The sequence below is a fragment of the Tauraco erythrolophus genome, chromosome 15 (genome assembly GCF_009769465.1).
Source record: "Tauraco erythrolophus isolate bTauEry1 chromosome 15, bTauEry1.pri, whole genome shotgun sequence".
Taxonomy (NCBI): Eukaryota; Metazoa; Chordata; class Aves; order Musophagiformes; family Musophagidae; genus Tauraco; species Tauraco erythrolophus.
The window spans coordinates 547,799-564,540 of NC_141479.1; the positions used below are offsets into that span (position 1 = coordinate 547,799).

At 57.4% G+C, this 16,742-nt stretch overlaps 2 protein-coding genes across 2 annotated transcripts; one reads left to right on the forward strand and one right to left on the reverse strand.

Moving 5' to 3' along the window:
- PARD6A (par-6 family cell polarity regulator alpha) lies at positions 1 to 5,196 on the reverse strand. Its single transcript, XM_086620978.1, has 3 exons — positions 5,134 to 5,196; positions 3,756 to 3,978; positions 1 to 788 (listed from the first exon to the last, which is right to left on the reverse strand). The coding sequence occupies exons 1-3, from the start codon at positions 5,194 to 5,196 to the stop codon at positions 1 to 3; spliced, it is 1,074 nt and encodes a 357-aa protein (XP_086477104.1).
- Positions 5,197 to 9,382: 4,186 nt separating this feature from the next.
- On the forward strand, positions 9,383 to 16,520 carry HERPUD1 (homocysteine inducible ER protein with ubiquitin like domain 1). The gene is made up of 8 exons (XM_086620898.1): positions 9,383 to 9,514; positions 10,550 to 10,627; positions 10,709 to 10,783; positions 11,839 to 11,960; positions 12,322 to 12,444; positions 13,078 to 13,416; positions 14,674 to 14,779; positions 16,091 to 16,520. The coding sequence occupies exons 1-8, from the start codon at positions 9,383 to 9,385 to the stop codon at positions 16,256 to 16,258; spliced, it is 1,143 nt and encodes a 380-aa protein (XP_086477024.1). The 3' UTR covers positions 16,259 to 16,520.
- Positions 16,521 to 16,742: the final 222 nt, after the last annotated feature.

The following is a 16,742-nucleotide window of genomic DNA, read 5'->3' on the forward strand; positions in this document are numbered from 1 at the left end:
CTATAGGGTGAGGAGGGTGCCATCTTCCTGCCCGCTGTCCTGGCCGGGGCTGCCGTTGTGGCTGCCGAGGGACTGCAGAGAGCCCCGCGAGCTGTGCGGGGACGGGCTCCGCTGGAGGGGTCTGTCCGCGGGGCCCCCGTTGGGGCAGCCCCCGGGGATGTAGTGGGGCGCGCTGTCGCTCTCGATGACCAGGTCGCCCTCCTCGTCGCTCTCGGCCGTGCTGTAGTTGCTCAGGTACTGCGAGGCCGGGCTGGGGGTCTGCTGGCTGGGGGTGCTGTCCGTGGACATGCCCGAGCTGCCCGAGGCCTTGCTGCTGCGGATGACGTTGTTGCGCTGGTTGGCCGGCTTGACGGTGATGATGAGGTTGTGGCTGTTGGCCACCATCATGTCCGTCACCTGGTCCAGGGACTTGCCGGCCACGTCGATGCCGTTGACCTCCAGGATCTCGTCGCTCACCGCCAGCAGCCCCGTGCTCTCGGCCAAACCGCCCTTCACCAGGCGGGAGATGAAGATGCCGGGCACCTTCTCGACACCCTGCGGGGCCACCCGCACGCTGACGCCGTCGCGGATGTAGAAGCCCAGCGGCTTGTCGGAGCCGTGCTTGTGGAGCCGCACGCGGCGGTGGGTCTCGGGCAGGATGTCCACGTCGATGATGGAGGAGATCTGGCGGAAGTCCTGGGGCATGCCGATGAGGAGGTGAGGTTTGGCCCGGTAGTGCGCGGGGCGCAGCAGCCCCTTCTTCTTCCGCTGCAGGGAGTTCGAGGCGAAGACGCCGGCATCGGACTCCGCTGTGGGGAGCAAGGGAGGACACGGGTCAGGCACCGTGGCAGCCCGGGGACGCGGCCGTGCGCCCTTGGCCCCAGGGGCTGGGGGAGCCGGCGGGAGGAGCGCCCTGCTCACGGCTCCCACTGGCTTTTCCTCCTTGGAGCATCACCCCGGCTTTTCCTGCAGCCTGTCTCCGCCGGCCCGTCTCCTGGGATTACCCAGCGTACACACGGCCGGGATTAGTGGGATCGAGGCAGTGATTCAGCCTTAATCACACTTTAAGCCAAACTCTGCAGTTTAACACTAGAACTGCCAGCCCTGACGGCCCGGGAGCCACAGCCGTGCCCCAGTTTGGGTTTTGGGAGAGAGAACTCCCCTGCAGGAGGGGGTGCTGTGATGGCAGCTGGCTCCCTGCGGGTGAGTCCAGCCCTGTGGGACAGCACCGCAGTCCCTTGTCCCCGTTGGAGCAGGGCCATCACTGGCACGGGATGGGGGTGGCCGCAGCTATGTCCTGCGCAGCCCTGCTGTCCCCAAGGATGGACACTCCCCACCTCCTGGAGCCCCATCCCAGGGCTGCAGCATCCTCAGGGCCCCTGGACGTCCCAAAGTGTCATTTGTGCCACTGTCCCTCACTGTGCCGTCTGACACCACCACATAGGGTTCGACTCCATCCTCCTCGACCCTGCCTGGGGCAGCTCTGTGGGGCCCAGCTCCACCACGGCCCCTCCTTGGCCACATCCACCAGGTGCTGGGGAGCATCCCCTGGGCCCTCTCGGGTTTCTCCCCATCCCTTTCCACGGGGGAGCCTGGATCTGGACGCCGCATTGCCAGTGCGTTCCCCGCGGTGCCCCCCCACCAGTACCCAGGCCCTGCTCCAGCCGCAGGGGTGCTGGGGATGCCCCCAAGCCCAGGGGATGCAGGGTTTCTCCATAGCCAAGCCAGCGTGCCAGGGCTCCTGGGTTATAAATATCTCCCTGCACACACAGCCTGGCGTATTTTTAGCTCGGGGAAGGGCGGCGGAGGCTTTCCCACAGCTATTTCAGCGCACGGCTCCTCTCCGAGGGGCGCAGAGCAGCTGGGCCAGGCAGGTCCAGCACCCCAGGGATGAGCCCACTGGTGGCCCTGGTGAGGTGCTGGGCTTTCCCATGCCCTTCCCATGAGCCAAGCCCAGCTAAGGAGGGCCAGTGCCACCGCTGGCCCCGGCCGGGCTGCCCCATGGGGACGGCTTCACCTAACGGGGTGATGGCATGGAGAGGGACCAAGCTGCAGCCTTTGCTTTTGACCCCCTGCAGCAGGACTGGCCCGCGGAGCCCACCGACGGGTGCACACCTACGTACACACGCGTGCGCACGGCTCCCCGCGCCCGGCGTGAGAGAGGCTCTGCAGCCACATTCCTCACCGACCCGGACTGGTTCGACGACAGCTCAGCCCTGGGATGACCTGGATCCATTTTAAATCAGCTGTGACTCACCCAGGGCTCGCTCCTGGCCTCTCCGCACGCCTCCCGCCGTGCTGCCGGCCCTGCGGCCCCTCTCCTGTGGGCACGGATGGGTGCTGGGACTTGCCAGCGCAGCCTCCTCGCCCTCCTTATCGCGCTGCACACAGCGCCAGGGCTGTGGCTGCCCATTCTCCGCACTGTGCCAGCATGGTATTGTGCCCACAGAGCCAGCAGTGGACGAGGTGGCTCCGGGAGCAGGAGCAACACTCCCATGGCAGCCCCGGCACACTCAGCCCCACACCAGCTCGCCATGCCACAGCCTGGGTCCAGGTGTTGGTCCAGGAACAAACGATGGTTCGGTGTCGGCAGCAACAGCCCCTGAGCACACCACGGGCTCACCGCCACCAGCCCCCACACTGTGTGGCCCCAGAGCAAATATGTGTCCAGGGCGTCCTGCACCACCCTGATGCAAGAGCCTGGGAAAAGCAGGACAGCAGCCAGGGCTGGCCACCGGCATCACCCCTCACCCAGGGACTCCGTACCACTAACAGGAGCTGGAAGCACAGAGTTGCTCTGGGTGCTGTGCTGGGGAAACTGGGGCTCTTATCCCAGTCTGGCTTTGTGCACTGTTGCTTAATTCATAGATTCATAGATTTCTAGGTCGGAAAAGACCTTAGAGATCATCGAGTCCAACCATCCCTAATCCCCATTAAACCATATTCTCAAGTAGATCATCCACCCTATTCTTAAACACATCCAGGGATGGGGACTCAACCACCTCCCTGGGCAGCCTAAATGGTGCTACTGGTGCTACTGATGGTGCTAATGGTGCTACTAAAGAGAAAGCGTTGGTGCTGCTAAACCGAGAGCAGAAGGTGACGGGCTCGTCTCCATCTCCCAGCGAAGAGGAGACATCCATGGGGTGTTTGACACCAGGAGGCTTTTATCCTCACCAGGATGCGGCTATCAGGGCGATCTCGCGCTCCCGCGTGAGGAAGCTGCTCGCCGGGAACGCGCCGCTGCGGTCACGGTGAGCCTGGGGCAGCCGGGGAGGAGACCAGCCTCCTCCCACCACCGAAAACTCGGCAGCAGCCGGCACCTGGAGAGCTCTGCCAAAATGATGGCTGCCGCCGCCTCGGGGCAGGGACCTGACAGGGCTCCCGGTGCAGCGCTCATGGGAGCAACGCAGTGTTTTCCGGGACCCCACGCAAGCCCTGCCAGAAAACACGACTTCAAAGGGGTGAGTCTCAAGGATTTGCCTTTGCTCACTGGGACACATGGGGCCTGGCTGGTGCGGGTGCCCCTCACCATGGGAAGGGCTGCCGGGAAGAGCCCTCGTGGGTGCTGCGGCCCCAGTGGGGCTCTGGGAGCCTCCTGGTACCATCAGCTCCGCATCCATCCACCATCCACCAAAGCAGTAGCTGGAGGGTACGTGACCGGCCGCCCTCATCACCGGCACAGCCCAATCATGAAGCTGGCACTACTGCGGGGCACGGTTCATCTCCCTTGATGAGGAGGATGGATCCGGGGCCCTTCTCCGGCTCCCGCTTACCCTTCTTCTGGATGATGACCCTGAGGAGTGGGTTGGCGGAGGACAGGGCTTTGTGGTAGTTGTCGTCGTTGTTGATGGGCAGGAGGTCGCCGTGGATGTCTGTGTAGCCCAGGAGCACGTCCACACGCGGGATCTGGTGCACCGTCTGCAGCAGGCGGTAGAAGTCCTGGAAGCTGCCCGCGCTGGAGCGCTTCACGGCGAAGCGGCGGAATTCGGCGTCAAACTGCGGAGGAGGAGGAGGAAGAAGAGGAGGAAGAAGGTGAGGCTGGGCAGGGCTGCTCTGGGGGCAGGCAGAGCCAGGCACTGCCAGCTTCAGAGCCCTGGCAGCACCAAGGCAGCAGTGTCCATTGTCCAGAGCAAAATAAAAGGAGCGGAGCCGTTCTCCTGCCCAAACACCAAAGCAACGAGGCTGAAGGGTGCCCACATGGTGGAGGAAGGACCCTCTGGCTGTAGTGCCAGCCATGGCGGGCATCATGCTGTTGGGAAGCCTTTCCCTGTGACACAGGCGCTGCTGCAGCACCTGGTGAGCAACAGCGTTAATTATTGCCTCCTTCAGTCACGACGAAGGGGAAGCCAATTAAGAACAGGCTGAGGAAGGCTGCGAGGAGCGCGCTGCCCCAGGGGCATCGCACCCATCCCGGGGCACCGGGCACCTCGTTGGGGTCCCGGGCGAGTGAAGGCACAGCTGGGCGAGCACACAGCTGGACAAGGGTGCAGCAAGAGAATGTGCACATCTGGGTAAGCACAGGGGCAGGTGGGTGGGCACAGCTGGGCGCAGGCACCCGTCTAGGTGGGAGTGCATCAGGCGAGCGCACATCTGGATGAGCACACGCATCTGGAGGAGAGCACATCTGAGCAAGCGTGTGCGAGCGCGCACATCTGGGTGCGTGGCGGGGAGTTCATCCCGTGCCGGGGGTGCACATCTGGGTGACAGCAGAGCCGGGGACGGCGAGCGGGCACATCTGGGGGAGAGCGCATCTGGGCGAGGCGTGCAGCCGGGCTGACCGCGCATCCGGCACGCCCGCACCGGCGGGGCCGTCCCGCGCACCGAGGCTGCCCGCACGGCGCGCCGCAGCAGGCGGGCGCTCCCCGGCGATGCCCTCACTGCCGGTGCCCGCCGCACCGGGAGGCCCCGCGGCCCGGCGCAGCCCGGGGTGGCGGAAAGCCGCGGCCGCCGGGCCGGGCCGGGGGAGGCGGCGGGCAGCGCCGCCGCAGCGCACGGGAGAGCCCGCAGCGCCCGGCTCCCGCGCCGCTGCCCGGTGCGCGGGGCCGCCCGCCCCACGTGTGCTGCCCGGCGCGGCGGCGGCGCGCCCGGCCGTCCCCGGCGGCACCGGCACCGGCACCGGCATCAGCACGGGCGGCGGCGGCCGGCCCTTACCTTGCTCTTGACCTCGATGACGGGCTCGGCGGAGCGCGCCGGCGTGCGGTGGTGCTTGGCCATGCTGCGGGCCGGGCCGGGCCGCACCGGGCCACGGGGCCGCGCCGCCGCCACCGCCGCTCCCGCGGCCACGGGGGATTTTCACCGGCCATGACGTCACCGGCGAGCAGGTCGGGCGCCGCCGCGCCATTGGCCCGAGCGGGGCGGGGGGAGTGGCCGGAGGGTTGCTGACAACGTCGCCGTGGCAACGAAGGCGGGGGCATCACCCCCCCCACCCCCCGCCCCAACCCCGGTCCCCCGGGTCCCTCCGCCCCGGCCCCGCCGCTCCCGCTCCCCGCGCCGGGGTCGGCTCCGCTCCGGCTGCCGCCCGCCCCGCCCCGGGACGGCTCCTCTGCCCCGGCGGGACGGGCCGGAGGGGACGGCACCGGGCACCGGGCCCCGCCCCGCCCCGGTGATCCCGGGCATCCCCATCGCTATCAAGACCCTCATTAGTGGCACAATTAAAATCCATCGGGGCGGGCGCCTGCCTCTCTGCAGGGATGCGGGCTCCCACGCGTGGCCGGCAGCATGGAATCACAGAACGGTTTGGGCGGGAAGGGATCTTCCAGACCACCCAGTTCCAACCCCCCTGCCATGGGCAGGGACACCTTCCACTACACCAGGTTGCCCAAAGCCTCATCCAACCTGGCCTTGAACACTTCCAGGGATGGGGCAGCCACAGCTTCTCTGGGCAACCTGTGCCAGTGCCTCACCACCCTCACTGTAAAAAAATTTTCCCAATGTAAAAAAAATCCCCACTCTATCCCGGGGTGTCACTGGTGGGAGCCTTGGCGTCCCCCTGGAGATATTTTGGCACAGCTTGACACCCCGCTGGCGGAGGGTCCTGCCTCTCCTGCTGATCCGGGGCTGCCTGCTCCCCGCTGCCACGGCTTTAGTGGCCGTTGGGCAGAGGGCTGGCAGGTCCTGGCAGCAGGGGACGATCTAAGCCTGGCCTGCAACACACTCTGCTTGTTTCCAGCCTCCTGGTTACACGTTCCCTCCTATTTTTCTCCCATTTAGCAGGAAAGTTTCGTTACTGCTTCGGAGCCGTTACCGACTGGGGAAGGTCGGTCATTTCGGGGATGAGTCGCTTTACCGAGCAGTGAAACAATCGAACGATAGGAAGGGAACTGCTCCAGTTCGCTGGGTGTACGGCAAAGCGCCCGCATCCCTGCGCCCGTCCCAGCGCCAGGCTGCCAGACCACAGCTCCTTGGGCGCTGCCCGCTCATGTCCGCAGGTGACGCCTTCAGGATGCACCTCCGGCAGAACTGGCTCTGAGACGGAAACGCTCAGCCACACGCAGGCGGCCCCTTCCTCGCAGCCCCCGCCACCGGGCAGCCCTGCCCGCGCGATGCCGGAGCGCGCCGCGAGCTCCCACCCTGCACCGGGGTCACCAACAAGACTAAACATGCACCTAAACAAGACTATAGTCTTGCTCACGGGCTCCAAGGAAGCCAGCACTCCGGCCGAAGGGGCCGTGGCGACAGTGCCATGAGACGCTTTTTAAAGCCAGACACCCGACAAGCGCAGCCGCTTCCTGCTGAACAAACACATCGAACCAAATCCCAAGAATCAGCCTGGCTTCCCCGGATCACGCCGTCCTCTGATCCTTGCTCTAGCCTGGCCCGTGGGGCGACCTTTGGACGGCGTGTAATTGCATCAGACCCCGGCATCGCCACAGCACCGGGCCCGCGGGAGCCGGACTGTGGCTCCTGGCAGGCTCTTCCCCTGCATCGCCGCACCTGGGTGAGCAAAGGCAGCGTGCCAGGCTGTGGGACACCGCCTCGCGTACCGGCAAATCCTTAGCCGGCTGCTCCGGCTGCAGCGAGAGCTTGCCATGCGGTGAAAACGAGCCTGACCACACACAGAGCTGTAAACTCATCAGCAATTTCCCCCCTCTCCCAGTTTTTTTTTTAAACAGAGTAATTGTGTTGAGGTCAGAAAGATAATCCTGGTTTACACCAGGGTTAATGTTTGCGCAGGCACTGGGGACAAAAGGAGCTTGCAGCCCTTCCTCTCCAGTTTTGGTAAACCGGAGTTAATTGTTCAGCAGGACGGTGGGAACGACACGCTGGTCACACCTTCTGTTCTGCGCCGCGTCCCTGGATCTGTGGCTACAGCTCCTGAGTACCAGGAGCTTTGAACCAGACTTTGGGACTGGATCACGTGCTACCAAATGTCCAGACGTGTCCACCAACTTCAGATCCACCAGTTCTTGGCTGCTCTGGGTGAGGGCAGCGAGGGCCTGGCTCTGTGGGGGGCTCAGCACCCCCTCACCTGGAGGAGGGCTGCGGAGTTTTAGCATCACGGGGACACGCAGGTTGGTGGGTGCCTCAGGAGGTCGATCCTCCAGCTCCTGCTCACATCGGGTCAGCGCTGGGTTCAGATCGGGTTATCTGTGGCAGGGGGGAGAAACACAGGAGTCTGAGCTCGACGGAGGACCGGTGCTGTGACTACAGCTTCTCACTCGGTCCACGGGCCAGCAGTGGCACAGGGAGTCCCAGCAAAGTGCAGAGCCCAAGAACCTGGTTTGATACCAGTATCTCCGCAGTTTTACCCCGTCCCTGCCACCCACGGGAGCCCTCTGGGCACCCCAAGCAAAGGCTGCAACAGAGTGAGCAGCAAACAAAGTCACCTTGACCTTAACGGGGGACGTTGGCGAGGGCGGCCTTGGACACTACATTTGTCTTTCCCTCTACCAGCGCTGGCAGGAGCTGGGGGACACGGATCACGGTCCCTGCTCACAGAGCAAGAGCAGCAGATACCTCCGACAGCATCTCCTTGGCTTGGTGGGGACACAGAGCTGAGGTTGGGGAGGGAAAGCCCACCGGAGCGTGAGCCCGTGCAGGGACAGCCGAGGGCAGGGCGGGCAGGGAGCGCGGCCTCAGCTCTGAACCGACTCCTGCTGCCGCAGTGCTCGCTGTGGGGATGGATGCAACACAGGAATGGGCTCCACTGGCGTTCTCCATCCTCACAAGGATGCACCCCAGCAGCCGCGGAGGGTTCGTCAAACCAGACGTCGGCTCAGTTCATCTCTTTGTGATTTCGTTTTGTCGGCTCCCAAGGCAGCCATGGCCCGTGGCACAGCTCTTCCCCAGGAAGCTGCGGGGTGATGCATCCCCGTGGCCGAGTGTCTTTTCTGGTTGCAAAATCTGGTACCAGCTGCAAACTCATCCGTGCCTTTGGGCAACAGGTCTGGCTGCCAAGGAATACTGAGCAGCTAATGAAACACATGGAGCAAACACATGGTGCTGACAGATAAAACTGACTGCTGGCATTCCTACGATATTGTTTTAAAGCACGCGAAACCCCCCTCCTGGTGCAGCAGGATCATTACCACTGCTTTTCCCAGTGCCGGATCGCGTCTCAAGGGAAGGAGGAGGATGACTCAGAAGCTGCTGAGCTTTTTTGGGGTTTTATGTTGTTTTGTTGTTGTTGTCAGTGATAATTTCTTGAGTTACCACCTTTCTCCAACACCCCTGTGCACTTCTTCTGGCCTCGGGCAGAAGCGTGGCGTGTCCTGTCCCCGCAGAGTCAGAAATAAGCCGGTCGAGGCAGCTACCAGATGTGGTGAAATGTCAAACCGCGCGGCGGACGGCGACGGATCGCCTGGATCGGGCTGCGGATCCCGCGGGGGCGCGAGGGGAACAGCCCCGCGCGGAGCCCCTCGGCCCTCCGGGGCCGCGAGGGCCGGAGACAAACCGGTGCCCGCGCTGCCGGCGGTCGGACGCACGTTTCGGTGATGCGCCCCCCGGTCCCTGCCCGGTGCCGAAGGGGCAGCGGCGCCGGGCCGGGCAGCCATGGCGGCGCGGTGGGGCCGCCCCGCTCCCTGCGGCGCGGGGAGGGACGGCAGGGAGGGGCCTGGCGGCGGCGGGAGCCGCGAGATCGGGCCCCGCCGCCACGGCCGCCACGGCCGCCGGCCCCTCACGGCCACGGCCCGGTACGCAAGAGGCATCCCGGTCGCCATGGTAACGCTGCCCGGAGCGCGGGAGCCCCCCCCGCGCCGCCGCCCGGCGCCGCCCTCCCGCCGCGCCGCACGCGGGGCTCCGTCCCATTGGCCCACGTCGCAACTCCCGCCCCCCGCTCCCGCCGCGACCAATGAGCTGCAGCCACCGCGGCCCTGCGGCAGGGCGGGGCGGGGCGGGGCGGGGCGCGGCGGGCGGCCATAAAGGCACCGCCGGGGCGGGGGGCGCGGTCGCTGCCCGCGCCATGGAGGAGCCGCTGGCGCTGCTCGTCCGCAGCCCCACGCAGCGGCACCCCGACCTGCGGCTCCGCGCCGGCCCCGCCTGGACCGTGCGCCGCCTCAAGGCCGAGCTGCGCCGCCTCGTACCCGGGGCGCCGGTGAGTGCGAGCTGCGCCCCCGCCCCGCTTCCCCGTTGCCCCTCCGCGCGAGCCCCTTCCCGAGGGGGGACCGGGACGGGACGTATCCCCGCGGGGCAGCGGCGGGAGCCGGCGCAAGGGCTCGGTGGGGCTCCCGGGGCCGCCGCCGGTTCGCCTGGTGGAGCCCGAGCCCTGCGGGCACCGTGCCCCCCCGGTGCGCCGCGCCCGTTGCATCAGCCGGGCGCCCCGCGGGTTGTTTCCGGACGGGACGCGGTGCCTGGTTCGGCCGCTGTTAAACGTGACCCGCGCGTCCCGCGGGGCGTTCGCACCGGCTGCCGTCGGCGGGCCGGAGGGGAGGGGGGTGCGGGTGGGCAGCGCCGGGGGCATCGCACCCACCGCGGCGGTCGCGCGGGGGCTGAGCACCTTTGGGAGCTCTTTTCCCGGAGAAGCAGAGGCGGCCCTGCCCGTGCACGGGGTTTGCGGAGACGTTTGTGCTGGAAACGCGGAGGCGCCGCTTCCTTGGGAGCCGCGGGTGCTGTGAGCGGAGCCCGACGGTGTCAGCGGGAGGACGTGCCTCCTTTCGGCCTTGGTTTCCCTGGGAAGGATGGGCGGTAGGCTCTGGCTGGCCGCTGGGCCGCGGTGGGAAGGCTCTGGGTGAGCAGCTGCTGGGATTCGTTCGATGGGGTGTAGCAGATGAACTGGACGCCAGCTCCAGTGCTGATGGGATTAGATGATCCTCCAAACCTCTGTTTCTAAGAAACACAAACGTTTCTGTCAGGACTGTAAAAGAGACAGCATGTAACCAAGCTTTTCCCAAAGGGATGCTTTATATCCTCCTGCTGGTTTGGACCTCAGTGGTAGTAATCTCGCGTTTCCGTATTCGATTGTTCTCATCTCATGAGCTGAATTTAAACGTGCACAGTTCCCTGCGCACCGTGGTGTGCAGGGTGCTTCCAGCCATGTGCCTCCATCCCTCTGGCTGCAAGTTGGGTCAGTTAATGCTTTCACGTGCTTGGCAGAGCAAGTCATCCTATTCTTTGTTTTCTTTCCTCAAAGCCTGAAGAGGACCAAAAGCTGATTTATTCTGGGAGGCTGCTGCTGGATCATCATTATCTGAGAGAGCTGCTGCCAAAGGTATAAAATAATCTTTTACACTGTGCCGAAATGTATCAAGAATTAAGTGATTTTTTTAACATGTTTTCCCTTACATTTTAGCACGAGGAGTTGCATGCTCTTCATTTGGTGTACAACTTCAAGGCTCCTGCAAATGTGCAAGAAACCAGTGCAGAGGTACTCTCACTTAGTTTACGTACTATTCTGAATCATGGGGTTGTGACTAAAAAGGGGAAGTATCAAATGGCTATTTTAGTTTGCTGATACTGCAGCTTTTTCCTGCTAGTGCAATGGCAGCATTATTTTGTAATAATTTGGTTAGGAATGTGAGACGTAATTTAGATTAAGCTGAGTACAGAAAAAAATTGACTCTGCAGTTCATCAGTAAAGATTCTCATGGCATCCGTTAAGAAACGTCACCACTATAATCTAGTTGTAACACACTGCTCAGAATAGAAAGGCTTTCTGGTAAATTAAGTTACATTAAATAGAGTATGACCCGTGTCCCAGGCAGAAGACATAGTAGTTACAGAGTGGAAGTAGTTCTGATCTGTAATCCGGGTGTGGGCAAGGAAGAAAGCTGTTAGCTGAAGAAGTTTTAACTGCCCTTGTTAATGACTCAGCCTGTAGAGAGGAAGCCAAAGATGAGCCTTAGTGCTTGAACTGAGTACTTACTGGTCTTATGTGCAAATGGCCAAAACCCTACCCGCGTCTGGTGTTTGGTAGATGTGAGCCAGCTTTGGTGTGGATGTGGCACAGATGTGCCACTACAAAACTGCTTTTGAATTCTGGCTACAGCAGCTTGCATATGTGAGTCCAAACTAATCAAAGCTAAAAAGTCAAATTGTTTTGAGTGCATTTCCCTCTATTTCTTCCAATTACATTTTTATAACCAGATGGGACCTGTCTGCATGTGTTAAAAATAACCCCCACAAACAAAAGAACCCAAAAAACCCCAGGTGTAGATCTGGTGAAAGGGAAGAGTAACATCAAGTCAGTTTTACATGCCACTCATTTCTAAAGGGAGCTTTAAAGTACTGATGGAGGTGCTTGTGGCATGGTGCCCAAGAGCAGTGTCGGTGCTGTGACAGTGCCTGGAGGTCCTGTGCAGGACAAAGTGTGAACTCTGTGGGAGTTCTAAAACAAGAGCATATTCTGTGTGGTGTAATCTTTTAGCATAAGGCTTGTGGAGTGTCCTGAATAAGCCTCACTAACTGCTTCGCTGTCCCTAGGTTAAAGCCCATCAGCCAAAGTTATTGTCAGAAGCTAGTCAAGAACCATCTGTATCTTCCTCAAATGGTGAAAAACTGAGTTGTTCTTCTGATGGCCAGTCTTCAGCAGAACCCACTAACAGGTAAATACAACTTTTACTTGAATCACTAAGACTTTTAAAACGTTGGCCTTGTGTGGGATGCCAGCCCCTTATGCCACACATACTGTCTTAAAGCCACAGAAGATGTGCCAAAGGGGATGAAGTTCTACATGAAAACTTTAGTGGACATGGAATAAGCTACAGGAAAATGCACTGCTTTGTTAGTTGAAAACTTGCCCTTTATTCATGTGGTTTATCCATGTGTCTTTATTACTCTAGAAGGAAAAACTAATTTTGCATTTGGATGCACAAAATGGCAGGAGCTATCTACCTTGTCCTGTAATAAATGACACTTGCAGTTTGTCCAGTATTTGCTAATGAATGTTTTCAAATTTTGACCAAGGCTTGAAACAACTCGGAATCCCTTCCAAAGTGTGGCTCCTGGCTTCTCTGCTTACACAACCTACAGCATGCTTCAGATGTCCTGGTTTCAGCAGATTTATGCAAGGCAATATTACATGCAATAGTAAGTTTTCTGTTCAAAGCTACCAATAGAAATCTGTAATACACGGAAATAGAAAGAGCTTCTGGCAGTTTTTCCTCTTTTGACAGTGGTCAGAAGACTCTTTTTTGTTGTAACATGCTGAATGGTGTGGGAGTGTACCTCTAACTGGTGTTAGCTTACTGTTTAGGCCAGTGCTTTGGAATCTTGCAAGCTCCAGATCTCTGTCTCTCTTGGTTGGGAGGGCAGGTGTCTGCAGAGTAAATGCAAAATCCTGCTGCTGAGCCTTAGCTCTTCATTTTTCTGACTGCTTAAAGTATCACACAGAGCACTGACTGGAAACCAGTGACAAAGGTGAAGTGGAGGCTTGCAGCAGCCTCCCACACTACCTTTAGATTGCTCTAAGGAATTTTCTTTGCAAAGTATTGAAATTATTGTTCGTGATGTGGAAGGTGCCTGATTTGACTTGTTGGCGTCACTATGCAACTGTTATCATGGGTAGAACTAAAACTTGGTTTTAACCCTTCTGTAGCCTCTAAATTTGATGCTTTCTACTTGCACGTGATCTGACTCTGAACTTAAAGATGGGCAAATTTTCAGTGCCTGTGTTAAGCGTGGAAGGATTTGACTAAGCCTTATTCTGTACTCTGATTTCAGCTTGGCTTCTACTGCCGCATCTGCTGACCCATCCCAGGCACGACGTTCTCAGGAGATACCCGTGGCACCCCCAGCTCCTCTCCCAGACCCGTTTCCTGCACAAAATCAGCCTGGAAACCAGAACGCTGCTGCCCAGGTTAACGCAGCAGCCGACCAGAACTTGCGGATGAATGCCCAAGGGGGTCCCCTCATGGAGGAAGAGGAGGAGGGTGGCAATCGAGATTGGTTGGACTGGCTCTACTCAGCAACACTGTTCTATGTTTTTGTCAACATTATCTATTTCTACTCCAGTGTCAGCAGATTCCTCTTGGTTATGGGCGGCACAGTTCTGATGTATCTGTAAGTGTCTGGTATCAACGCTTACTGTTGCATTCTGAGATGTTTCACTGAGCTCTGTGCTGTGGTCAGCTTTCTGGCAGCCGAGCTTCGTATGACTCTTGTACCTGGGAAGGGTGAACCACTCTTCTATCCTGGTGTAACTCAGGATTTAGCAAAAAAAAAATAGTACAGCTTATGCCTGGATTAAATGGAGAATGGGTGATAGTGGGTGGTCTTACTTGGGTTTTGTACTAATGCTCCTGGTGTGGCTGCCTTTCTCTCTTGAAACGCAAGCAGCTGTCAGTGTAAAGCCCTAGCAGTTCGGCAGTGTAGAGCAGACAGACCTGTAGGTTCAATGGAGGAAATGACAGGTGATTGTTGGGGAAACAAGTGTTTGAGTCCTGCTGGGAAGAGGGTCTCACACCTGCTATCTAAATTGGGTACCTGTGTGGGTTTCTCTGCTGCATGTCACCTCTCTGGAGAGCAGATAAGCTGAACTGAGCGCAGTGTCCTGAATTGCCTTTGAGCCTCTCTGGAGAGGGGGCAGCTTGGGGTAAATCTTAGAAGCACAGTAAAGATAATGGGCTGTCAGTTGACATGCTTGGGATAATCTGTCCTCTCAAATTCTTTGATCACCAGTGAAACAAGTGATGTAGGTCTTTGAATTCCTGTTGGTAGGTCCAGGAGTTGAAACTAGAGCAGCTCAAATGATCAGCTCTTTCAACCCCTATACAGACTTGGAGAGTGAAGGTTAATTGCTTCATTAGAAGTCCTTAAATTTTACTATTGATAATTCTGAAGTGTAACTTTGAACAGCTTATATGGTGGGCTACAAGGTGCAGTGCTGTAGAGATACAGACCTTCTAAGGAGGTCTATATGGCCTGTTACGTTTTGGTAAGATAGTGCTGTTCTTTGTTGTGCCCTTTTTTAGGGTGAGTACATAGGGGATACACCCAGGGGTGTATGTAACATGGTAAACAAGCAGGCTCTTTGTACCTCTAGCAGCATTCTCCAGCAGGTTGAGTCCTGATTGAGCAGATCCAAACATGGATGTAGTGCTGCTTTTTGAATGTCAGCAGATGCCCAGTTTTCCCCTCCTACCTTATGGTTTGCTGCTAACAGGAGGCTTTGAAAGTACTTAGTGGGTCAGGGCAGAAAGAGACTTCAGTATGCTGAACTTGCTGTCTGCAGCTCTGAGCAGCCAGATGTTACTTGAACTGTGTTGGTATAACTGGAAGGAGTAATGGTTAACCATAAAAGTCTATTGGCTTCCCCAGGCACCATGTTGGATGGCTTCCATTTAGACGAAGACCAGTTCAGCCCTTGCCAGGCAATGTTCCTCCTCAAGCTGCTGTAAACCAGGACCAGAACAATAACTTACAGGTATTGTCTTGCTATTGTTTTTAAACCATGACCACGAAACCCTCTGAAGTTTTACTTTCAGTTTACTAATTACATGTAGTAGCAAAAACTTTTCTTTAAACTTGTCAGCAACTATCTTCCATGGGGGAGTAATTGCCAGCCTGAGTCCTTTGGACAGCAAATTCCTCTGTTGTACAAAAATATTTCAGGCTGGATGTTATCTTTTAGTTGCTCCTGAGCTTTAGGATGTTGTGATGGAGAGTCACTGGCTGAACAGGTTCTGCAGCTGAAGACAGGGTTTAGGCTAGTACCTCAGTGGTAAAATTTGAGTAGATAAGCAATCTGAGTCTTGAATTTCATTCTGTTTGATGTCAGTGAAAGTTAATTAGTTGTAAATTGTCTTGGTTTTGCTGAGATGGAATCACAGAATCGGTTTTCTGTTCAGAAATGCTACACTTCTGAAGTCAGCTGTGCTTTTAACAGTGAGAGATTCAGTAAGAACAAGGACACTTTGGTTTAGTTTGTAGCCAGCTGTGGTGTGGTGATACCCGTAGTGATCAAAGACTCTTCCACTTGTTTTCACTCATGACACAGATGCCCAAGAACCTGGCGGGCGTGCGGCCAGGGCAGCGGACACTTGACTTGGCAAATGCATGTTCCATACCATGTAGCATCATTGTCATTATATATCGGGAGAGTTTGCTGGGGATGGGCTCTCTTTCTCAACGGTCGCCATCCCTCGAAGATCTTGCCTGTCATTCTGATCCCCAGGCTGACTCTCTCTGCTAGGATTGTGGTTTCAGGATTTTCCTGCTTTGGGATTTCCGGCTGGGAACAGGCTGGACATTGGTCAAGGGGTGGTGAGCAGTTGCACCATACATCACTTGTCTGTGTATATTATTATTATTATTATTTTCCATTTTATTTTATTTCAATTATTAAATAGTTCTTCTCTCAACCAATGGGTCTTCCTACCTTTTCCTGATTCCCCTCCTTGATTGGGGAGGGGTCACTGGGTAACAGAACAGCTGGCCAATGTTTAACCCTGGACATGGGCTAGATGGAGATGTAAGAGTATACATAGCTCACCTCATCTGGTGCTTCATGTGTGTCCTAAACATGTGACACTAAACAAGTGTCTTGGACATGCAGCAGGAGTTAACCAGTAGTACTAGTGTGCAGCTTGTTTTTTTTGACTTTGGTTGTCTGGGGATACTTGGAAGCTTTTTCTAGTCTGACAGTGACATTTAAGTGACAAAACATGCTGTTTGACACCTGATTCTTCTAACTCATTTCTACAATGATCTCACCACATGTCCTTTGTTTTGACAGGGGGGAAATGGAGGCAGAGCAGATGAATCTGAGGCATCTCCTGATGAGGGCCAAGTTTTACAAGAACTGCAGCAGGCCAACCCTTCATTTATGAACACCGCATGGGTTTTTTTCAAGACTTTCTTCGCATCCCTTCTTCCAGAGGGGCCGGGAGTGACCCGCAACTGATGTGTCACCAGTCTGCTCGTCTGAAACTGCAATGGGATTTAGTCTGAGTGAATCGGGTACCAGCTCCAAACCAGGAGTGAAAGTGGATGACGCTTCCTCTGGCTTTTACTGACCAAGCAAATGAAACTGCAAGAAGCCTTAAGTCATTACAGCCTAGAGACTAAGATGCTTGCCCTCATTCCAAAGAACTTTGTTCTGTAGCATTCGTTAGGTACCTATGTAGAGGCTTGGCATTGTAAACTTGTGCAATAAATGCACAGGCTCTAAGCAGGTGTGCAATAAATGCACAGGCTCTAAGCAGGTGTGCAAAAATGTTAGGGAAGCAAATTGCTTCTTCTGTGCAATGTGATTCCTGTTGGAATGTTTCGAACACTATTTAAATTACACTGAGTGTAGGATCTCAAAAAAAAGAAAATGCTAGATGTGCATTAGCAGATTTTTAGGAAAGATATATTGTTAAATTGCTTCAACAATAGCTTAAATT

What these genes read in the sequence shown, in the direction of transcription:
- HERPUD1 (XM_086620898.1), top strand. Translation starts at nt 9,383, where the DNA reads ATGGAGGAGCCGCTGGCGCTGCTCGTCCGCAGCCCCACGCAGCGGCAC. An exon ending in TGAGAGAGCTGCTGCCAAAG is followed by an intron (nt 10,628 to 10,708) that starts GTATAAAATAAT and finishes CTTACATTTTAG; the next exon opens with CACGAGGAGTTGCATGCTCT. An exon ending in TCAGCAGAACCCACTAACAG is followed by an intron (nt 11,961 to 12,321) that starts GTAAATACAACT and finishes ATTTTGACCAAG; the next exon opens with GCTTGAAACAACTCGGAATC.
- PARD6A (XM_086620978.1), bottom strand. Translation starts at nt 5,196, where the DNA reads ATGGCCAAGCACCACCGCACGCCGGCGCGCTCCGCCGAGCCCGTCATC. An exon ending in TCATCGAGGTCAAGAGCAAG is followed by an intron (nt 3,979 to 5,133) that starts GTAAGGGCCGGC and finishes CCTCCTCCGCAG; the next exon opens with TTTGACGCCGAATTCCGCCG. An exon ending in GGTCATCATCCAGAAGAAGG is followed by an intron (nt 789 to 3,755) that starts GTAAGCGGGAGC and finishes TGCTCCCCACAG; the next exon opens with CGGAGTCCGATGCCGGCGTC.